Genomic DNA, 18,907 nt, shown 5'->3' with positions numbered 1-18,907 from the left:
TGTAAAAAAGGTTGATTGGTCTAAAGTTTTACAAGAAATACAACCATATGACAAGGTATCATGTTCAGGGAACAAAAACGCTGTAGTAAGCGCTATCGCAAAGAGGGTATTTCTGGATGCTATTTTAATATGTTGCTAATTTAATAGAGCAGAGAGCTCTGAACACTAGCCTGTCAAGGTTGTGCACCCTGTATTGGACAAGAAATTAGGAAAATGTTTAAATGGGGGCCGCAGTAGGTTCATTGTAAAACATAGTAATACAGATGCCTACCAAAAAAGATAGGTAAATAACCTCAGCAGCCCAAATGTTTATTTTTAAGAGTAAAAAGATGTCTGGCAGCCTAGATAGCCCAGCTTCCATCAAATATTTTATAAATGTCCTGTGCCAGTATAGCAGCCTACAGACTAGAGGGTAGTGATGGGAGTTGTAAGTTTGGAATAATATCTGCTTTGCTCCACACATGCCGACTCTTACACTAAACAAGAAGCAAAACTACATTTCACTCCTCTTTCAGACTCTAGCTCCCAGGCTGGTAGTCCACTATCAACAGGCTTGGTAGGAAAACTCCCATATCAAATAGCTTGAGATTCTAGAAGTTGAAGGGGTACCTCTCGCTGTTGAATGATAAAAGAAAATACTAAGCCACAAAGGGGAACCAGCAAAAGGGTACTTGTGGGCCTCTAGCTTTGCTCCTGAGACATAATAGCAGCAGGTCAAAAAGAAGACCCCCACAGTGTGCCTCAGTAGAAAAGTTGTTTAGATCTATCTGTAGGGATATAATGGTAAAGTTCAAAGTATCAGCAAAATCAGAAGGCGACAGAGACTTCTTCAAATTTAATTTTAAAAAAACTAGATAACATTGCAGAACCACGGCTGTGAAGGACCAGATGCATCCATTCCAGAAAACTACAAATGGATACATGCAAGCCATCTCAAGATTATAGGCTAGTGGAGAAGTAAGACTTGGTGGGTTAGAAGTTATTGAGAACCAAGCAAGAAATTCTTTGCGGGGTGTACCCCGCAAAGAATCTCAAAATGGTCCCAAAATAGTCAGTCAAGCGATCGTTCTAAGTCATAAATGCGATCTATCAGCGGCGGATCTTAAACATATGTCGAGTTTTGGTCCGGATTAGAAAATATTTTTAATCAAAAGCAGGTTATTTTCTCCCCTTGTCAGTCATGGCGGTATTATTAGGTATACAACCGTCAAATTGCCCACATAAAGACTTATTGATTATTTTATTTTCATGTGCCAGATTAACTATCGCTAGGGCATGGATATCTTCTAAACCAGCGCACATTATGGAATGGTGGACTTTGGTTAATGAAATTTATATTATGGAGTCGGCACTAGCTCAGATAAGGGTAGTGCAATCAATGATGAAATTTGACAGAATATGGGGAACTTTTCTTTAAGTTTATTTTAAATAACTTATGCATCTAATGAATGTTAAGGCTCAATAAATGTGATGGCTAAAAATCAAAATTTCTTTTATTATTCCTTTTTTGTAACGTTGTTTTAGGATTTTTTGTCTTCTGACTTGGCTCAAATCATATTTTTGTATGGATTTGTTATTGCTTATTTCTTTCTACTGTATATGTTACTAAGATTATCTTTTTTTTTTTTCTCGTGTTGTCAATAAAAAAAAAAATTTTTAAAAAGAGAAGCAAGAAGAAATAGTGTAGGTATTGTGAATGTTCATGAATCAGAAACGGGTAACTATATCAAGGCAAATATGATTACATGTTTGAAAGGCAACGCACTTAGCAAAGTTAGTTCAGTCGACTTGGAACGTGAAATGCATCGGGTCCATAGAGATCCATTTAAACTCATTCTAAACAGGAAGTAACCTCATAGGATTTTAGTTCATTTTTTAAACCTATTTAGTGAAAGAGGAAATTGTTGCTTCTCATTAAAAGCTGGTACCTTCTAGGTCCAAGATGTCACCTTTTTCATTGGATGCAAAGTTTGTACTATGATAAGGGATCGACTATGAGAGCTGGCGAATATGATGGAAGAATAAGAGGTTAGGCTGAAGAGGTTGCTGAACTTATTAGAAAATGTAGCTTTGTTGCAAAAATTACAGATTGTTTTCACTCGCTTGAATTGTAGCATCCCATTTCTACAGATAAAGATTTGAAGGACTTTCGTGCAATTGGAGTACTCCACTGTTAAAACAACTTGTGGTACTGGTAATCATTCAGGCCCGGACTGGCCGTTGTGGGCACCGGGCAATCGCCCGGTCGGCTGCAAGGGTGGGGGCCGGTTTTGGGCCCTGGGGGCCGTTTTTGTTGCAGAGCCGTTTTTGCAGCATAGCTGCAAAATCGGCCCTGTAACAAAATCGGCTGGAAAGCGGCCCTGGCAAAGCGTTCCCCCCCCCCCTCCCGCCCGGGGGGCGGGGGGGCCAGCCGAGGACTTTGCCTGGGCCGGTTTTGGTTCCCAGTCCGGCCCTGTAATCATTGCTATGAAATGTGCTAAGAATGTCTCCATCAAGGCTCCCGGTGTCAGTGCTTAACGTGACGTTTTCTTTTTAAGGTTTTAATAATCGCAGTAGAGCTACCTCTGAATTGTTCTGAAGAATAACGATTTTGAAAAATGTCTTTACCAGTTCTGCAATAGACTAAGCTTTTGTATGGAAGCTGATTTTGGAGTTGCTAGTTTGTTCTCAAGAGGGGTAATTTTCATGAGACATGTAGTGTTATGTTTATATTAATATTTTGTCCTTGCTCTCTAATTTATAAGCCCTTCTTTATAACATGGCTTTCACTTTATTCTTATTTTTTGCTCTTCATTTTCTTTTTTCCATATCCTGCCTTTTAATATATTAATCTTTTATTGTCTATTTTGCCACCCTTGCACTTAATCTCTGTAATAGCAATTGGTTGTTATAATTTTATCGTTCGGGTTGAATGAGCAAAATAAATATGTACATATTTTTCCTCACGACAAATCAAATTAAAAGGAAAAAAAACATTTTATTTTCATAGCACTTGACAACGTTTGTGTTGGATCGGAAGGAGGGCATGATAACTGTAGATGATGGCATAAGAAAGCTGAAATTGCTTGATGCAAAGGGCAAAGTCTGGACACAAGATATGACTCTTCAAGTAGATGACAAAGCTGTTATCCTATCAGACATCGAGTCAAAGGTAAGTCCCGTTGTTAGTTAATAGTGGCTCTATAGGTGTTATTATAGCATTGTTGATTAGATGTATCACAAAGTCATCCATCATGTACTTTTATTACCTTGAAGGTTGAAGATTTCTGTTTCAGATTTAAATTTCAATCTTAGCATAATTCTTGTGGCCAGATGTCACTCTTTCACACATACACTTGTACAGATTGATCCCTTCAAACAAAGTGTATTGAGGTTTGTAGGCTTTGAAAATGTCCATCCATCCCTCTAACACATTACATTGGAAAAGCCCAGTAATAATAAAGAAGTACTGCAGATCAAATAACAACAGTTCACCCAAAACAGTCAATCATGTCCTCGTCATGGTGTCCAGTCTTGTTGGACTTCATGACAAATGTGTAATATCTAATGGGGAGGCTTTGGTGACTTAGTAACAGCTTAATTCACGTTTACTAATAACATATCTGGATTTTGCTTGTAGTACTTAGGCACATAATACAGAACAATCGAGGGAGAAAAGAAAAAAGACAAGAACATAGTTCTTTTGATTGTCAAAAGCTTACTGTTCATTATTTTATATGCATTCAAATGTTGAACATACAACTGAATAATTGTGCCAAATTGTCAAATGTTCAGAGCAACTTTAGATTCTTTTCCAAGAGCAGAAACTATGCATCACTAGGGAGGACAGGAAACAAACGATTTTCTGGTTCTTATTAGAGGAATTTGATGAAGAGATAACTGGCAGTTTATTTGAAACAAAACTCGGATTAAAGGCACTCGGTAATTAAAGAAAAATACAATAACCATCCACAGATTAAAAGGCCACAGAGGAGGGTCATCGTACATAGGGTTGGCCCAGGTGCCTTGAGGTGATGCTCATCATAGAGTGAACTTGATTAGAAAGTGTAGGAAGCCTTGCAAGGTAGATCATGTAGCGTAGGCCATTGCTGGACTGGTTAGAAGAGTGCCAGTGAAGGGATTTATGGAATATGAGGGGCAATGTGTTTCAGACAACACAAGTCAATCATCTCCCTACCCAGCTATCCTTCTTTGGCCAGGCATCACCTGCCTGGTGCGTGGTTTATTCAAATTGTGGTCAAAAGCTGGAATTAAACAAAAATTGTACCAGAAAACTTGCATAGGAATACGTTCAGAAAAAATGCCAAAAGTCTCTTGATAGCATTTTAACACTCCAGTAACTAAAACACAAAGTTCAGGTATTGCAATATAAATTCACCATTGCAACAATACACAATTACAACTGCATTATATTAAAAAAAAGCCTTACAGGAACCTTAAACTTTGGTCTGGCAGCAATAGTCCACCATAGCAGCAGCTATTCCTTAGCATCAGACCCACAGTCACTTCAGAATACTCCACTGAAAACAGAGTAACAAAAAACTTCAGCACATAAGAACTCAGCTGAACTGAGGAGCCATGTTGTTGTTATTATTATTAATAAATTATTTATAATGCGCTCAATTGCCTGACGGGATTCAAGGTGCTGAGACTTATCACTACAGCAGCAATTAAAGTGAACAGCCAGGTTTTAGGCGACTTTCTAAACTGACCGAGGTGTACATTCTTTCGCAGAGAAATAGGTAAGCTGTTTTTATGGACAATGCTCTGCCCCCTGACCTGAGAAAGTGTCAATATTTGTTATGTTAGAAGGATGGCTTCTGCCGATCACTGTAAATGGGTAGGACAATACATAGTAATCTTGTTCGGTATGTAGATATCACCCATCCTGTGTAAGCCCTTGTAAACAATACAGAGAGACTTGAAAAGAATCCTCTTAGCTACCGGTAATGTGTTTGGTTTCTTAGCCACAGAGGAGTCTGATGACATTTGTGGAAGTGACCAGGTCAGAAGAACTGTAGCATTCTGTTTACAAAGAAAAGTGTTTGATCAAAGAATCTGAAGCTCCAGGGAAAGAAGAATTATCAGAGTCTAACTGATGAAGTATAGTAGCTTGAACAATCAAGCAATTGAGCAGTCATTTGACCTCTGCAGTGAAAATATTGTCGTTAGCAAGCAGTGATGAAGCTAGGGCATATGCATGGAGGTCTAGACAAGAGATGACTTGTAGCTCAATCAGATTGCGGTTTCTTTCTGCCTGCTGTCTTGTTTGAGAATCCATTAATCCTCCTGGGATCACAGCTGAGTGCAGGCCCAATGGCCTGGGCTCCAGAAAGCTGACACAGGCCACACTGCCTTGTGGGTGGAGGAAGTGATAACAACCACCAAATTGCCTGCGCTCACGGCACATGGGACATCGCTGACCTAATCCTTGCAAGTGATACTGACATTGTAGTGCTCATGGAAACTTATTTTAACAAATCTGCTGCACGGATAATCGATATTTTAGGGCCCCCCAACCATAACATCATCAGGCTTGATAGACAGGGTGGGCCAGGTGGCAGCATGACTTGCATTCATCTTATCAATTGATCAGTTAGACAACTGCACTGTGATTCTCGTGCAAATACAGGTGCTTTGAGGTCTCATGCAACAACAAGCAGGCCTGCAAATTCTACGCCCTCGACCACCTTCCAAGAGCCAATCCCCCTGTTATAGAACACGTCATGGAAATCGTTTCAACTAATGTGAACTGTCCAGGCTCCCAGATCTTCCTGGGGGACTTTAACCTGCATTGGAATGACCTAAATAACTCGTCAGTCAATAACCTTAAATCCTTCATATCAGACCTCAACCGTACTCAAATATGTGACAGTCCTACGCACAACAAGGGAGCTACCTTAGATCTGATTATTGGCAAGAGCAACACCACTCAACTGGAATCTATCCTCCCATTTGGCTGGTCTGATCCTCACTGCATCTCCTTCCTCGTCTCAGAACCTGTGAGAGCCATTAAATCTCAGATGAAGAATCCTAGAATCTGGCAAAGAAATCTGAGAAATATTAACCTATATGTCCTCCCGCACAGGTAGCATCTTGCCTCCTCCCTGGACATTATGGCTGTCGATGACCTCACAGATCACTACAGTCACTCGATGTCCAACATACTAAACGCTATGCTACCACTACAACTGAAAAAAATACCTTCGAAAATCTCCAAACCTTGGTACAACAGAAACCTAAATACTGAGAGAAGAAATCTAAGACTAGCAGAACGTATATGGAGATCCTCGCCCTACCATCTTACACAGCTGAGATCGCTCAGAAACTTAGCAAACGCATCAGACGCTAGAAAGCTAGCTTCTTCAGAGAGCAGCTAGACCAAGCAAGAAATCATCCAAAAAAGCTGTTTGAACTCATAAAGCTTCAATTTAACAACCCACCTATTCCACCCTCCGCAGGACCAGGTCAGCAGGCAAACTGTGTGGAGTTTGCTTTCCTTATTCCGTCATAAAACAACAAAGATTGAACAGGATCTACGGGCAGCCAGTGAGAATCTACCTTCCACCTTTGTTTCCCCTGCGATGGTTGTGCCCCCACAACGTCTAGTTCTCCCTCCCAAAAACAATGCCTCTTGGAGTCTATTCCAAACCATTGATGAGAGCACCAATCGAAAAACTCTAAAACCTTCCAACCATTCCAATGACCCCGTACCTCCAAACCTCTTCAAGGAGATCGGTTCATCCATGGATGAAGATAGTTGACACCTCTCTGCTTCAAGGGTCAATCCCGGACTGCCTAAGGAATGGGCAGGTAACCCCCATACTAAACAAAACTACGGATGACCAGCCCAATTTTCACAACTTTCATCCCATCTCCACCATTCCGACACTGGCAAAACTCCTGGAGAAATGCCTTCACACCCAACTTTGTAGACATTTTGAACAATTCCAACTAATTGACAAATTCCAATCAAGCTTCAGGTTAGGCCATAGCATGGAATCTGCTCTTATTCTTATTGTGATGATGCACTACGTATGCTGGGCCAAAATGAATCATGCCTTTTGATCCTCTTTGACCTTTCCTCAGAATTTGACGCAGTCAAACATGATACCCTCTTTGGTCTACCGGAGCACAGATGGGTTATCAGGGACAGTGCTTAACTGGTTTTCTTCTTTTCATCACAATAGATCCCAAAGGCTGAAGGTTAATTAGTCCCTGTCCAACCCCTCTCCTGGGAGTACCGCAGGGGTCCACTCTCTCACCCACTCTCTTCAACCGGTTTATGGAACCTCCAACTAATATTCTGATAGTGTCCAACATCCATTATAACATGTATGCTGATGGCACACAACTGTACCTGAAAATCTCCTCCCCAGAGGATATCATTTCTCTTAACTCAGTTCTTCAAGAAACGCAAAGTTGGGTGACACTCAATCATCTGAAATTGAATGCTCTTAAAACTGAATTCATCGCCCCTGACAAACAGTCCCCAGTCATTGCAAAATTGGTGCACCAACTGACAGCCCCAACTGCACTCCAAACATCATTGACTCTATGAGCTCACTCGGATTAATACTTGACAGACATCTGAACATGCAGAATCACATCAGTCCTCTCACCAAAGGAGCAAACTTCCATTAAGCATCCTAAGAAAAATAAAACTGTTCCTTCCCCACAACGACCTCAAAACTGTGGTGCAAGCATTAGTGATCTCTAAGCTGGATTATGGCAGTGCAGCCCTCTGTGGACGTCCGAGAGCTAGGACGGCTCAACTCAATGCCTCTCTCAGTTCCGCGGCAAGACTCCTCAAAGGCTCCAAACGTTATCATCACATCTCGCCTGAACTTAAAGCTCTTAATTGGCTCTCGTATGAAGCAAGGATGCATCTAAAAATTGCCTGTATGACTCGCACATATCTACACTTCAACACCCCACTATATCTTGCACAAAAACTGGAGCTGTCAGGAGGCTCTAGATCCTCGAGAGTCTCCAGCACCTCAGTACGTAAACCACAGAAATTCCATAAAATGAAAACATACAATCAAGCATTCTCAGGTATTGCACCTAGAATCTGGAACTCCTTTCCACCGGAATTAAGACTGAATTATTCTACAGCTTCCTTCAAAAGGGAAGTCAAACTGATTCTGATGAAAAAACTTCTGGGTTAGTCCCACAGTCCACCTGAGAAGGCGCTGCATTACCCTTGTCTCAAGTGTACTATAATGATTGTTATTGTCATTTAGTTCTGTCCTCTCCTGTTAAGCTGTGATATTAACTCTTGCTCCCTTATTAAGAAAGTCAAAGGGTTATCCTGAAAGAATTCTTTTATCAGTCCTTCAGTCTCACACAAGAGTTCACACTCTTACTCTTCCCCCTTTTGAAATGTTCTACTCTTGTGACCGATGTTGTCCTTTTCTGGTCCTTCCTGTTCTATTGTGTTTCATTTTTCGTGTACCCTTGTAACTATGTAACTACTTTTTTGTGAAGCGCTCTGATACCCCCTGTGGTCTTGTCCGCGCTATATAAAACTATTTAAATAAATAAAATAAATAGCAGGTGGGCATGGTGGGACTCTAGGTAGGATACACAAGAGGCTTTAGTTAACCCTGTGTAATTCCAAACCAATTTAATCTCTAAGATACAAACCTAAGATCAGCTATTGTGACAGTCTGGTAAGAATCCGATTAAAATATCAGCAAGTGAACGATTGCCTTTGTTGTCCTGCATCAAAAAATGTATATAGCTAAAAAAAAGTTAATATGGAATGGATGCTTGCATGACTCATTCCGAAGGGATCAATAAATAGAGGGCCTGTCAGGAAGTCCTGCATACATGTTGCCTCAGGGCTCTTCTCTGAGCCCCACCTTGTATAATCATTACATTCAACCGTTGGCACAAGCCATTAAATCCTTACGGGTCACACTGATATCATACACTGACAACACCCAGCTTTTCGCAGACAATCCAACATAGACTTGGCCAACTTCCAGAAGAGACTTCTAGGTGTTGCAGAGTGGATAAATGCCAATTTTCTCTGCCTGAACGTGAACAAAACAGAAATTCTTTTACTATGAAGAGATACCCACTCTTGCGGTGATCATTGGTGCCCCTCCTCTCTCTGGTCTCCCACATACCAAAGACCTCCATCAAAAACCTAGGAGTTTGAATGGAGAGCATCTTGACTTTTGAGGTTGAAGACAAATCAGTAGCGGGCACCTGTTTTGGGCTTTTGAGATGCCTCAAGCCCACTGTTGGTCTTTTTGACCCCAGCACCCTTCATATCATAATCTAAGCTGTAATCTTATCCCGGCTAGTTTATTGTAACAGCTTGTATTTGGGGACTAACACGATGGTTATAAAAAAAAAAAACTCCAGCTAGCCCAAAATGCTGAGACCAGGCTGTTATTCTCCCTCCCAAAATTCTGCTCTGATTTTGTTCGTAAACTACACTTGCTCCCTGTCGATAAGCATATTCACTTTAAGACCCTGTGTCATGACCGCAAGATCCTGCACTCCCAGGGGGCCCCTATCCCGCTGAACGGTGTATCTTCTTATCATGCCTCTCATCCCTTGCGCCCAGCCGTCCTCAATTTGGCCATTGTTCCTCAAGTTAGGAGAGTCAGAGCGGAAGGCTATTCTTTCTGCACAAAGGCACCTTCCCTCTGAAATTTGCTTTCTCTCTCCATCAGAAACTTCCAGAATTACTTGCACTTCAGTAAAACTGTCCACTTAGTGTCCCTCTTTCCTTTCCCTACGATAGGCTGGTAGGTGCAGCTAGTTAATGGTTTCAGGTCCATCGCTGTTACGCCACGTTGTTGGGGCAGCCATCCTCTATATAAATTCTGTAACATAACATATGTAAAATGCAATACTATTGCACTTTTATGAGAGACTTCCCAGTATGACTCCTGCTTTACAATCTTGTCTCAGCGAGTGACACAGGAAATATGATCTTCTTTGAGAAGATGCTTGGTTAGACAGAACCCTGACATGAATGAACAGTATCCAAACAGATAGAAGTGCTATGGAATAAAAGCAAAACATAGATTGCTATGCATCAGGTAAGGACGTACCATCTTACAAGACAAAATAATGTATCATTGATATTTAGTCCACCTCAAATAATCGGAAAAAGTGAAACATTAAAGGATGTTATTTTAAGAATATCCAGCTCTCCCACATGGATTCAAATTGCACATTCATTAAGGGGTCTAATTTGGCACCTGAAGCATCCTTCATAAAAGATCAAGGACCAACATGTTTCGAAAGTGACATAATTTTAAACCAGTTTGAACAAGGTAGAGGATATACCAGCAGCATTGCATTACATGGAAAAATTGATAGCTGTTATCCTCTAAACCTGTTCTACAATAATACTGTACATGTAACAGTCCCCAAACCCTTTTCATAGTTCATTGTTATTAGAGTATCTGCAGTTTTTTTTGGGCTCTTTCTCAGAGAGGTGCGATGGCAAAATATTGCTTGACGATCTCTGCAGCTGCCCACCTCCGCTGAACTGGTAGTCCCATCAAAAAATCCTAACCATCATACACCGTAGGGAGAAGAACAAGAACAAAGTACTAGCATTTAATGCTTCTGGAACCATGTAGTCTTTTCAGTTTACCCCTGTGCACATTTTACCTCCCCAGGGTGTGCTGACTCATAATTCAGGAAATCAACATTTCAGCTTTTATATTGGCCCACCCATTGGCTGGGGAGGGAAGAGTGCAGAGGATTGTTGTTGAACAGTAGGAAATGCACTTAAGTTTCAAAACCTCCGACAGTACTGCAGAGAGGGAAAATCATAGCAATTTAGAAGGGATTTCCAGTGTCACAATTGAGGCTGTGTAGACAGAAGGATTTAGACTACATGAGTGCACATAAACCATTTTCATCAATATTCTCATACAGTATATATATATATATTTATATATTCACAGAAAAAACCATAGGTTATAGACCATATATAGTTAGGAATTAGCATTTACAAAACCTTGAAAATTCACTGAAAAAACCATAGGTTATAGACCATATATAGTTAGGAATTAGCATTTAGAAAACCTTATTTTACTCACACAAAACCATTGAAATTCCATATATAGTTAGTTGCACTAACTATATATCGCGCACCCGCAATCCACTGCTGATGATGTCACATATTACATCATTCATGACATGGTCAGTGACATCACTGATAACAACATCCAGTGATTTTTTGTTTCTATAAAGTTTAAATATGTCTTACATATTGAAGAATGAGTGGATGTGTAAGTGTCTGGACGAAGGATTTAGTAGGTGCATGACTGACTGTATGAGTGAGTGATTAAATGTGTCTCACTGCATGGGTTAGTGACTAAACTGTCTTAATTTGTGCATCATTATGTCTGTTGTTCTGTAAACTGCTGCATGTGTTGATCAGTAGCTATATGAGTAACTATATGGGTTATTGATTGATTGCCCAAGTATTTGTATGGGAGACTGAGTGTGTGTGTGCCTAGCTGGGAGGTGTGTGACTCTGTGCAGATCAATCTGTACTTGTATCAATGATTGTATAAGAAGGTAAGTATGTGTTAGTATATGTTTGAAAATGTAAGGTGCTCTATGTTTAACTGTATAGACAAGAAAATGGAAGTGTCATTGATTCTTTACAGGACTGACTAGGTGTGTGAGTAACTCCATGGATGAGTGGCAGACTGTGAGTGTCTGTATAGGTGTATGAGTGCATATGATAGTGTTGTAAAGATGAGTGATTGTATGTATGAATGATTGTATGGGTGAATGAGTGAAGGTGTGTGTAGACGTAGCAATCAGTGAGTGCGTATGTAGTAACTAGTATTGGTGTGTCAATGGTTTCAAAAATTATACTCTCTTTTTAACACTGGGTGAAACAGAGGTTATATTAAAATGTGAGGAGATGCATTGTATTGTCACATGAATGATATCATCAGTGATGTGGTCATTGATGTCAAATGAGATGTCATCAGTGATGTCATCAGTGATGTCATTTGAGATGTCATCAGTGATGTCATCAGTGATGTCACTGACCATGTCATGAATGATGTAATATGTGACATCATCAGCAGTGGATTGCGGGTGCGCGATATATAGTTAGTGCAACTAACTATATATGGAATTTCAATGGTTTTGTGTGAGTAAAATAAGGTTTTCTAAATGCTAATTCCTAACTATATATGGTCTATAACCTATGGTTTTTTCAGTGAATTTTCAAGGTTTTGTAAATGCTAATTCCTAACTATATATGGTCTATAACCTATGGTTTTTTCTGTGAATTTCATTGGTTTTTTAACAGCTAATATCTGTAGCTGTAAAATGTATTCTTCTTTAAATCCAAAAATATATTTTATATGTTTATGAATAATTTTTTTTTTAAATATTTTTTTTTCTTCGTTCCCGCTTCGCGAATCGGGAAGCTTCCCGTTAGCTGACCTTGATGCCGCGAAATAGACCGCGAGCCGGTAAACGTTTCTTTACCGCAAGTGCCGCGTTAGAAAACAACATCGTGACGCCTCCCGTCCGCATGACGTTTCACGTTGTCGCGTGATACGTCATATGACGTGCTACGTTAGCGAACTGGTACGCGAAGCGAGTCGCAAAGCGCAGGTTTCTGGAAGCAAACCGGGAGGCCCTGCAAAGCGCTTAACGTAAACACAGCAAGTCATGTGACTTGGTAATAACACTTTTCATTGGTTCATTTCACTTTTGGTTTCCTAATGATGTAAGACTAGGTCATATAATCTAAAATGAACACTTTTGATTGGTTGAGAACTCTTGTTTTTCCCAAATGATGAAAATCCCTCCTTCTTTCCTCACTCTGACTTTCATCATTGTGAGAGAAAGACCCTTTGTGATCACTGAGCAATGGCTTCTTTAGTAGCTTCAGCTGGTGCTTCCCCACCACCTCCACCACATCCAAGGAAGAGTGGACCACCTGCTCAAGTTATAATTCAACAAGAAGAAGAAGAAGAGGAACAGGACGACGAGCACGAAGAGAGGCAGTTTTTGCCTGAGCAGCCCAGGACGTCTCACCGGAAAGAAAACTTCATTTGGCAATTTTTAAAAATTCCCAAAGGTCAGAAAAAAGTAAATGCAAGATACGTAACTTGCCTTATATGTCAAGATAGACTGTCCAGAGGAACCGAGAAAAAATACAGTTTCGGAAACTACACAATGCATCGCCATATGACTAGGTGGCATCCTAACAACTACAGTGCTGCACAGTTTCGGAACGACCTAGATAATCTCCCTATTATGGCCAGAAGATCTGTTGTACCGGAAGTAACGGGACCAAAGGGCAGGGAGATGGTGCCAAATATACAAATGAAATTTGGTGAAGTAAAACACACCTGCGTATTTTGCGATGGATTCATTTCCTACGGAGAAAAAAGCATCACTCTGATCAACAGAGCTATTGACTATCATATGCAAGTTTGTACGAAACGCCCAAAATAATAAATACTTCTTTTTTTGTTTTGTTGCTCCTGTTGAGCCCTTTACAATGAATCGTTTTCATTGCCCCCTCCAAGAAAAACCCAAAAAAATATAAAACTTCAGAAAAATTCAAAAAAAGTAAAAAAATGTTCCGAAAAATAATAAAAAAAATATAAAACAACAAAAACAATAAAAAAAAAGTTCTTTTCAGAACTACCTCCCCGTTATTAAAAAATTGGTACAATATTTGGAACTGTGCCAACCTCTATTTCTCTTAGTTCGCTTCCCAGTTCGCTCGCCGGTACGCGAACTAGAAGCGAACCAAAAACAGTAAGTATAAGGGAAGGAAACAGACACTTATGTTAAAAGAAAGACAGCTATAGGGGAGTAAACTAGAGATACTATTACCCGTAATCCACTGCTGATGATGTCACATATTACATCATTCATGACATGCTCAGTGACATCATCAGCAGAGGATTGCGGGTTTTTTGGCAACGTGCCTTATCCACGGTTTAATAACGCTGCCTTTTGCTTTATATAAGTTTTCAAATTGTATGAAATATATACCAATAGGTCGTTATGAACCTTTAGGTAGTGCTTTTCTTCATGAGGTCTGGTCGCTTCCATACACATACAGATGTTTCAAAGATGATCAAGAAGTTTATCTGAATGGAGAGGAATGCACTGAGACGCCAGATCATTCACTAATGTGTAGGCACATACAGTTACACGGTTCATGCAACAAACACCGACCAAATATGGCTTGCGTGTTGCAAGGCACGCCAGTTCCTGCTATCATCCCCACGTTCAAGTTGTTGGAAAATGGTAGTTATTTGATGCTCAATAATGAAGATTGTTCTGAGTTAATTGAAAAGGGTCTGCACCTCTGTACGGGTGTTCGCTATGTGAAGCACGAAAGTTTCACGGGCCGAACTCAAGGCCACCTCTCTCTGAGACAAAAGAGCTCTTATTCTTGCCATGCCGTTGAAATCTGTCCCAAGGTTGGTATTTGTGGCCAGATTGAAAACTCCCTATGTTCATGTGTGGGAGGAAATAGAACATTTCTGCAGCAAATAACCCGTTCACTTACTGTTACGATAAAAGGAATACTTTTAATTCAGATTTGCCTTTCAATTTCAGCAAGATGGTTCCGACTATCTTTAACGCATCCTCCACAAAGACCCTGGCGCACTTTTTTAAAGTTGTTACCAGTGGTCTCGTGACTTCATTTGAGAAAATCTTTGGAGTCATCCCTGCTTCCTTTCATTCTATTTTCTCCACTCTGGTTCGTGGATTGGCATTTTTACTTGCATTACCAGCGGACGCTCTTGTGCTTTTTTACATTTTTAAATATGGATGTCCCTCCTATGCAACCTCCCACCCTGCAGCTGCTGACACTGTTCCGCAATCGCATGCTAGAATATTATGGCACAATGCCGTTGGCGATATTAAGCACGGCATATGGATTATCTTTTCGATTCTCCTACTTCACCTGTGTCCAGCCTGTATTTCACTGCCTGACCTGTGATTTCGATTGGGCCATTGATTTGTGTCTCTGCGGACCGGTTTCTCCTGACGTCGACTTTAATCAGCTGATGACTCCTATCATTACTCACGAGTTGGTTTGTCCTGGCGAAAGGATTATGGCTGTGGCATTGATGCATGGACTACTTGGTCCCTGGAATTTACTGGCGGCAGCACAGTCTTTCTTGGAACAGAGCTTTCTTGAAAACCCACCGAGCTGTCCTCTGATGGTGATAGAGGATCCGGTGCTGGGAGAGCACGTATGTTCTTTTCCGCTTTTAAATTGGATGGCTGAACTGTTTTCGGATGAAGACGGTGACTTCCTATTGGAGGCTGTTGCAGCTTATTTTGCATACACAGTTATGTCATAGACCTTTTTCATGTTTGATATGCTGAGTACTAGCATTTCATTGACAATTCATTGACTTATTTGTCAAGTTTTTATTATTTACCTTGCCTATTGGCTTAAGACTCGATAAAGTACTTGGCTGTTTTATTTTTCTTTAGCATTAAATTTTCCTAGTTTTTAATGCTTTACCTTGCGGACCGTCCACATATAAACTTGCAATCTGCTCTCTAGAGATGGCACTTCTATTATCTTATTCAGTTCGTTTCCGGATCATGGGGAGGTGTCATCTAGGTCCTGGATATCTTTACACCGTGTTAAGTTAGCATGGGCTCATTACCGGTTTAAACGCCATTTTTCCTTTTTTGCAACTTCTGCACACGACACTTAGTTGTTGCTTTAGCTTTCCACCTAGTAGTTCATCGTGGTTTACATGAGAATAATATGTTATTGCTCTACTATCTGCTTTGCTTGTTAAACTATATCTGTACAGCGAGTGCTAAAGTTTCAAGAACAACACGATACAGAATTGTTATGAGGTCTGATCTCCACGACTTCATACTCATAACATAAGTGCAACTTCTGCCAATTCTGGGCATGAGGCGGGTTTTATATTGCTTTGCCGAACACACATACACAACAGTTGATGTGGTTCACATGAAGAGAGAGCTGGTGTATGCTGATGTGATTCCTTCAAATCTAAGACACTAAAGTATGGGCACGCCCTAAACCAACACAAAGAGACCTTCTTAGCAAATAATATAATATGTGTATTAGGGAGGGTGAGATATAAGCAGCCGCGGGCCGTGGAGGGAGTTACGGTGAGGCAGGGAGGCGGGGAGGGGGAGAAGCAGGGTGGAGCCCTCTCTACCTTGCCCCTCCCCCTCCCCGCCTCCCTGCCCCACCGTAACTCCCTCCACGGCCCGCGGCTGCTTATAAGTGTTGCTAACTCTTATTCATTTACAGCATGTTAACATACTGTCACCATTCGCTTTTTATGTACTAGTAACTATGCTGGTAATTTTGCTACTGATAATATGTGTACTTGTATTCTCCACCCTGCTTCTCCCCCTCCCCGCCTCACCGTAACTCCCTCCACGGCCCGCGGCTGCTTATAAGTGTTGCTAACTCTTATTCATTTACAGCATGTTAACATACTATCACCATTCGCTTTTTATGTACTAGTAACTATGCTGGTAATTTTGGTACTGATAATATGTGTACTTCTATTATCTAAGATACTACGCCTGAGAAGACGGCATTAGTAAATAAACATTTCAAATACACATGTGTTCTTCTTAACTCCATGTTCTGGTTTCTAAGAAATATATAACGACCGACTGTTCATGAGTTCCACGTATCCTGAGGTACTATAAGTTCATATTCTGGATTGTCTAAACATTGAGAGTTTGTTATATCCAATGTGACACTGTACCTAGCTTGCTAAGGAGTTTTTGATTACTAACGTGAGTTTTGGGACACCCTAATTCGCCGAGGTTCCAATCCTCTGTCCACAGTTCTGTGTGAGAACAGAAACCCTGCGACAGGGGCACCCCCGACCCTTGCTGGAGCTTCATTACACTTGCGATACAACTCCAGCAATGCGCCACCTTTACGGCACAGATAAATCACGCATCTGTGCTGTTTTTGCCCCATGATGCGCCGCATTGTGAATGCAGCACACCATAGGTGACGGAACAGCGGCACAGAATGACTAACACATCCCTGGTGATGCGCCAGTCATCATAAATGTATCCCTATGCTTCTTATCTTGTTAGAGATGAACCGCCATATGTATCATCAAAGTTTTTTGCATTTCCTAAATAGCGAACTTTAAGGAATAAATAGCGATTCTTTACCATTCCTAGTTTGCGATGAGCTATTTGCTAATTACAAATTACCCATTCATTTCCTTCATTTCCATAGGGCGGTTGGACTCACTTTTAGCTCGAACGGCTGAATGGATTTCCACGAAACTTGGCAAAATTGTAGGGACTGGTAGCCCGATGTGCCTTTGCTATGTCTCAAGATATATGCTCCAGTGGTTTTTACGAAAATTAACTTTGAAAAATATATATTGGGCTACATTGGCCTATATATATGTTGGAGCCCAAATGTAGCCCAATGTAGCCCAATGAAGCCCAATGAAGCCCAATGTAGCCCAATGTAGCCCAAAGATGGCCGCCAGACACACAAAAAAACAAATGTAGCCCAAATATCAGCCAGATGTAGCCCAACTATAGCCCAGTGACAGAATGACCAATCAGCTTCGCAAACCTCCGTTACGCGAAGCGGAGCGCTGTTACAGATATATATCTTTTTTTGAACGTTAATTTCTCAAAATCCACTGGAGCACATATATTGAGACCTAGCAAAGGCACATCGGGCTACCAGTCCCTAATATTTTGCCAAGTTTCGTGCAAATCCATTCAGCCGTTCGATTATTATTATTATTTTTTTTTTTTGCCCCGCGGGGCCCTTTTAAAACCTCCACATCAAACCTAGGGGGTCAGCGAGGATCTACTATGCCCCCTTATAGTTATTTCCCCCTTTGTTTTGACCTCCTCTTGTCTCTCGATCCTACCGAGAGACAAGATGGCGGCCGCTACGGACTTTTTGGAATGTTGACAGACGCCGGAGAACCAATCAGCTTCGCTTCACAAAGCTCCGTTGCGCGTAAAGTACGCGTCCTGGGACGCTGCCAGGTCCGCTGTTACAGATATATATCTTTTTTTAAACGTTAATTTCTCAAAATCCACTGGAGCACATATATTGAGACCTACAAAAGGCACATCGGGCTACCAGTCCCTACAATTTTGCCAAGTTTCGTGCAAATCCATTCAGCCGTTCGGGCTAAAAGTGAGGCCAACCGCCCTATGGAAAACTCAATGTTAAAAACACGTTTTGGGACCCCCCTTTTTTCTCGGCCCCCCCTTGACGAACCCCCCCCAAATTTTCAAGGGCTGCTCAGAAACAAAATGTGCCATTTTCCTGAAAATTTGAGCCAATTCCGTCCACAAACGCCAAAGTTATTAGACATAGAATTTTCAAAAATCCCATAGAGAAAAAATCCTAACTATATATACCTACTGGCGACCGCCAGTAGGTAATATATGTATGCATATGTATATTTGTTTGTAGCTCTATGTATGTGCATATATTTCCACTCTCCCCCCCCCCCCCCCAAACAAGGGTTCTCTTCACCCACCAGATGAACTAAATATCAAAAATTAATTCAATAGAAATAGAAAAACAACCAGTTAAAAATCCCACTGCCGAGTGTGGATAACTCTTGTTTAGGGGGTATGGTACGTTATAGTTGGGCTCAAATTTCACTCGTACAAAACCATTGAAATTCAGCAGTTATAGTTACCTGAGTTAACTATAATGTATGCCCCCACAATGCACTGTTTATGACCTCACATATTATATCACTCATGACCTTGTCAGCAACATCACTGATGACATCATTGATCACATTTCAAATGACATAACTGATATCATCCAAAGACCACTCACACCCCATACAATCCCTCATACACCCATACAACTACTGACACATACACACACACACTCAGTCAT

General features: G+C 40.9%; 1 protein-coding gene across 7 annotated transcripts in view; it reads left to right on the top strand.

Annotated features, from left to right (window-relative positions):
* Positions 1 to 18,907, top strand: part of EPS8 (EGFR pathway substrate 8, signaling adaptor) — a 1,030,589-nt gene that overhangs the window by 535,308 nt on the left and 476,374 nt on the right. For all 7 annotated transcript variants that reach the window (XM_078674027.1, XM_078674024.1, XM_078674021.1 and 4 more), the window contains one exon: positions 2,990 to 3,151. In XM_078674027.1, coding sequence (XP_078530153.1) covers positions 2,990 to 3,151 — 162 coding nt within the window. The remainder of the gene's footprint in view (positions 1 to 2,989; positions 3,152 to 18,907) is intronic.

This window comes from Lissotriton helveticus, chromosome 1_1, assembly GCF_964261635.1.
Source record: "Lissotriton helveticus chromosome 1_1, aLisHel1.1, whole genome shotgun sequence".
NCBI lineage: Eukaryota > Metazoa > Chordata > Amphibia > Caudata > Salamandridae > Lissotriton > Lissotriton helveticus.
This window is presented reverse-complemented; position numbering and strand designations above follow the sequence as displayed.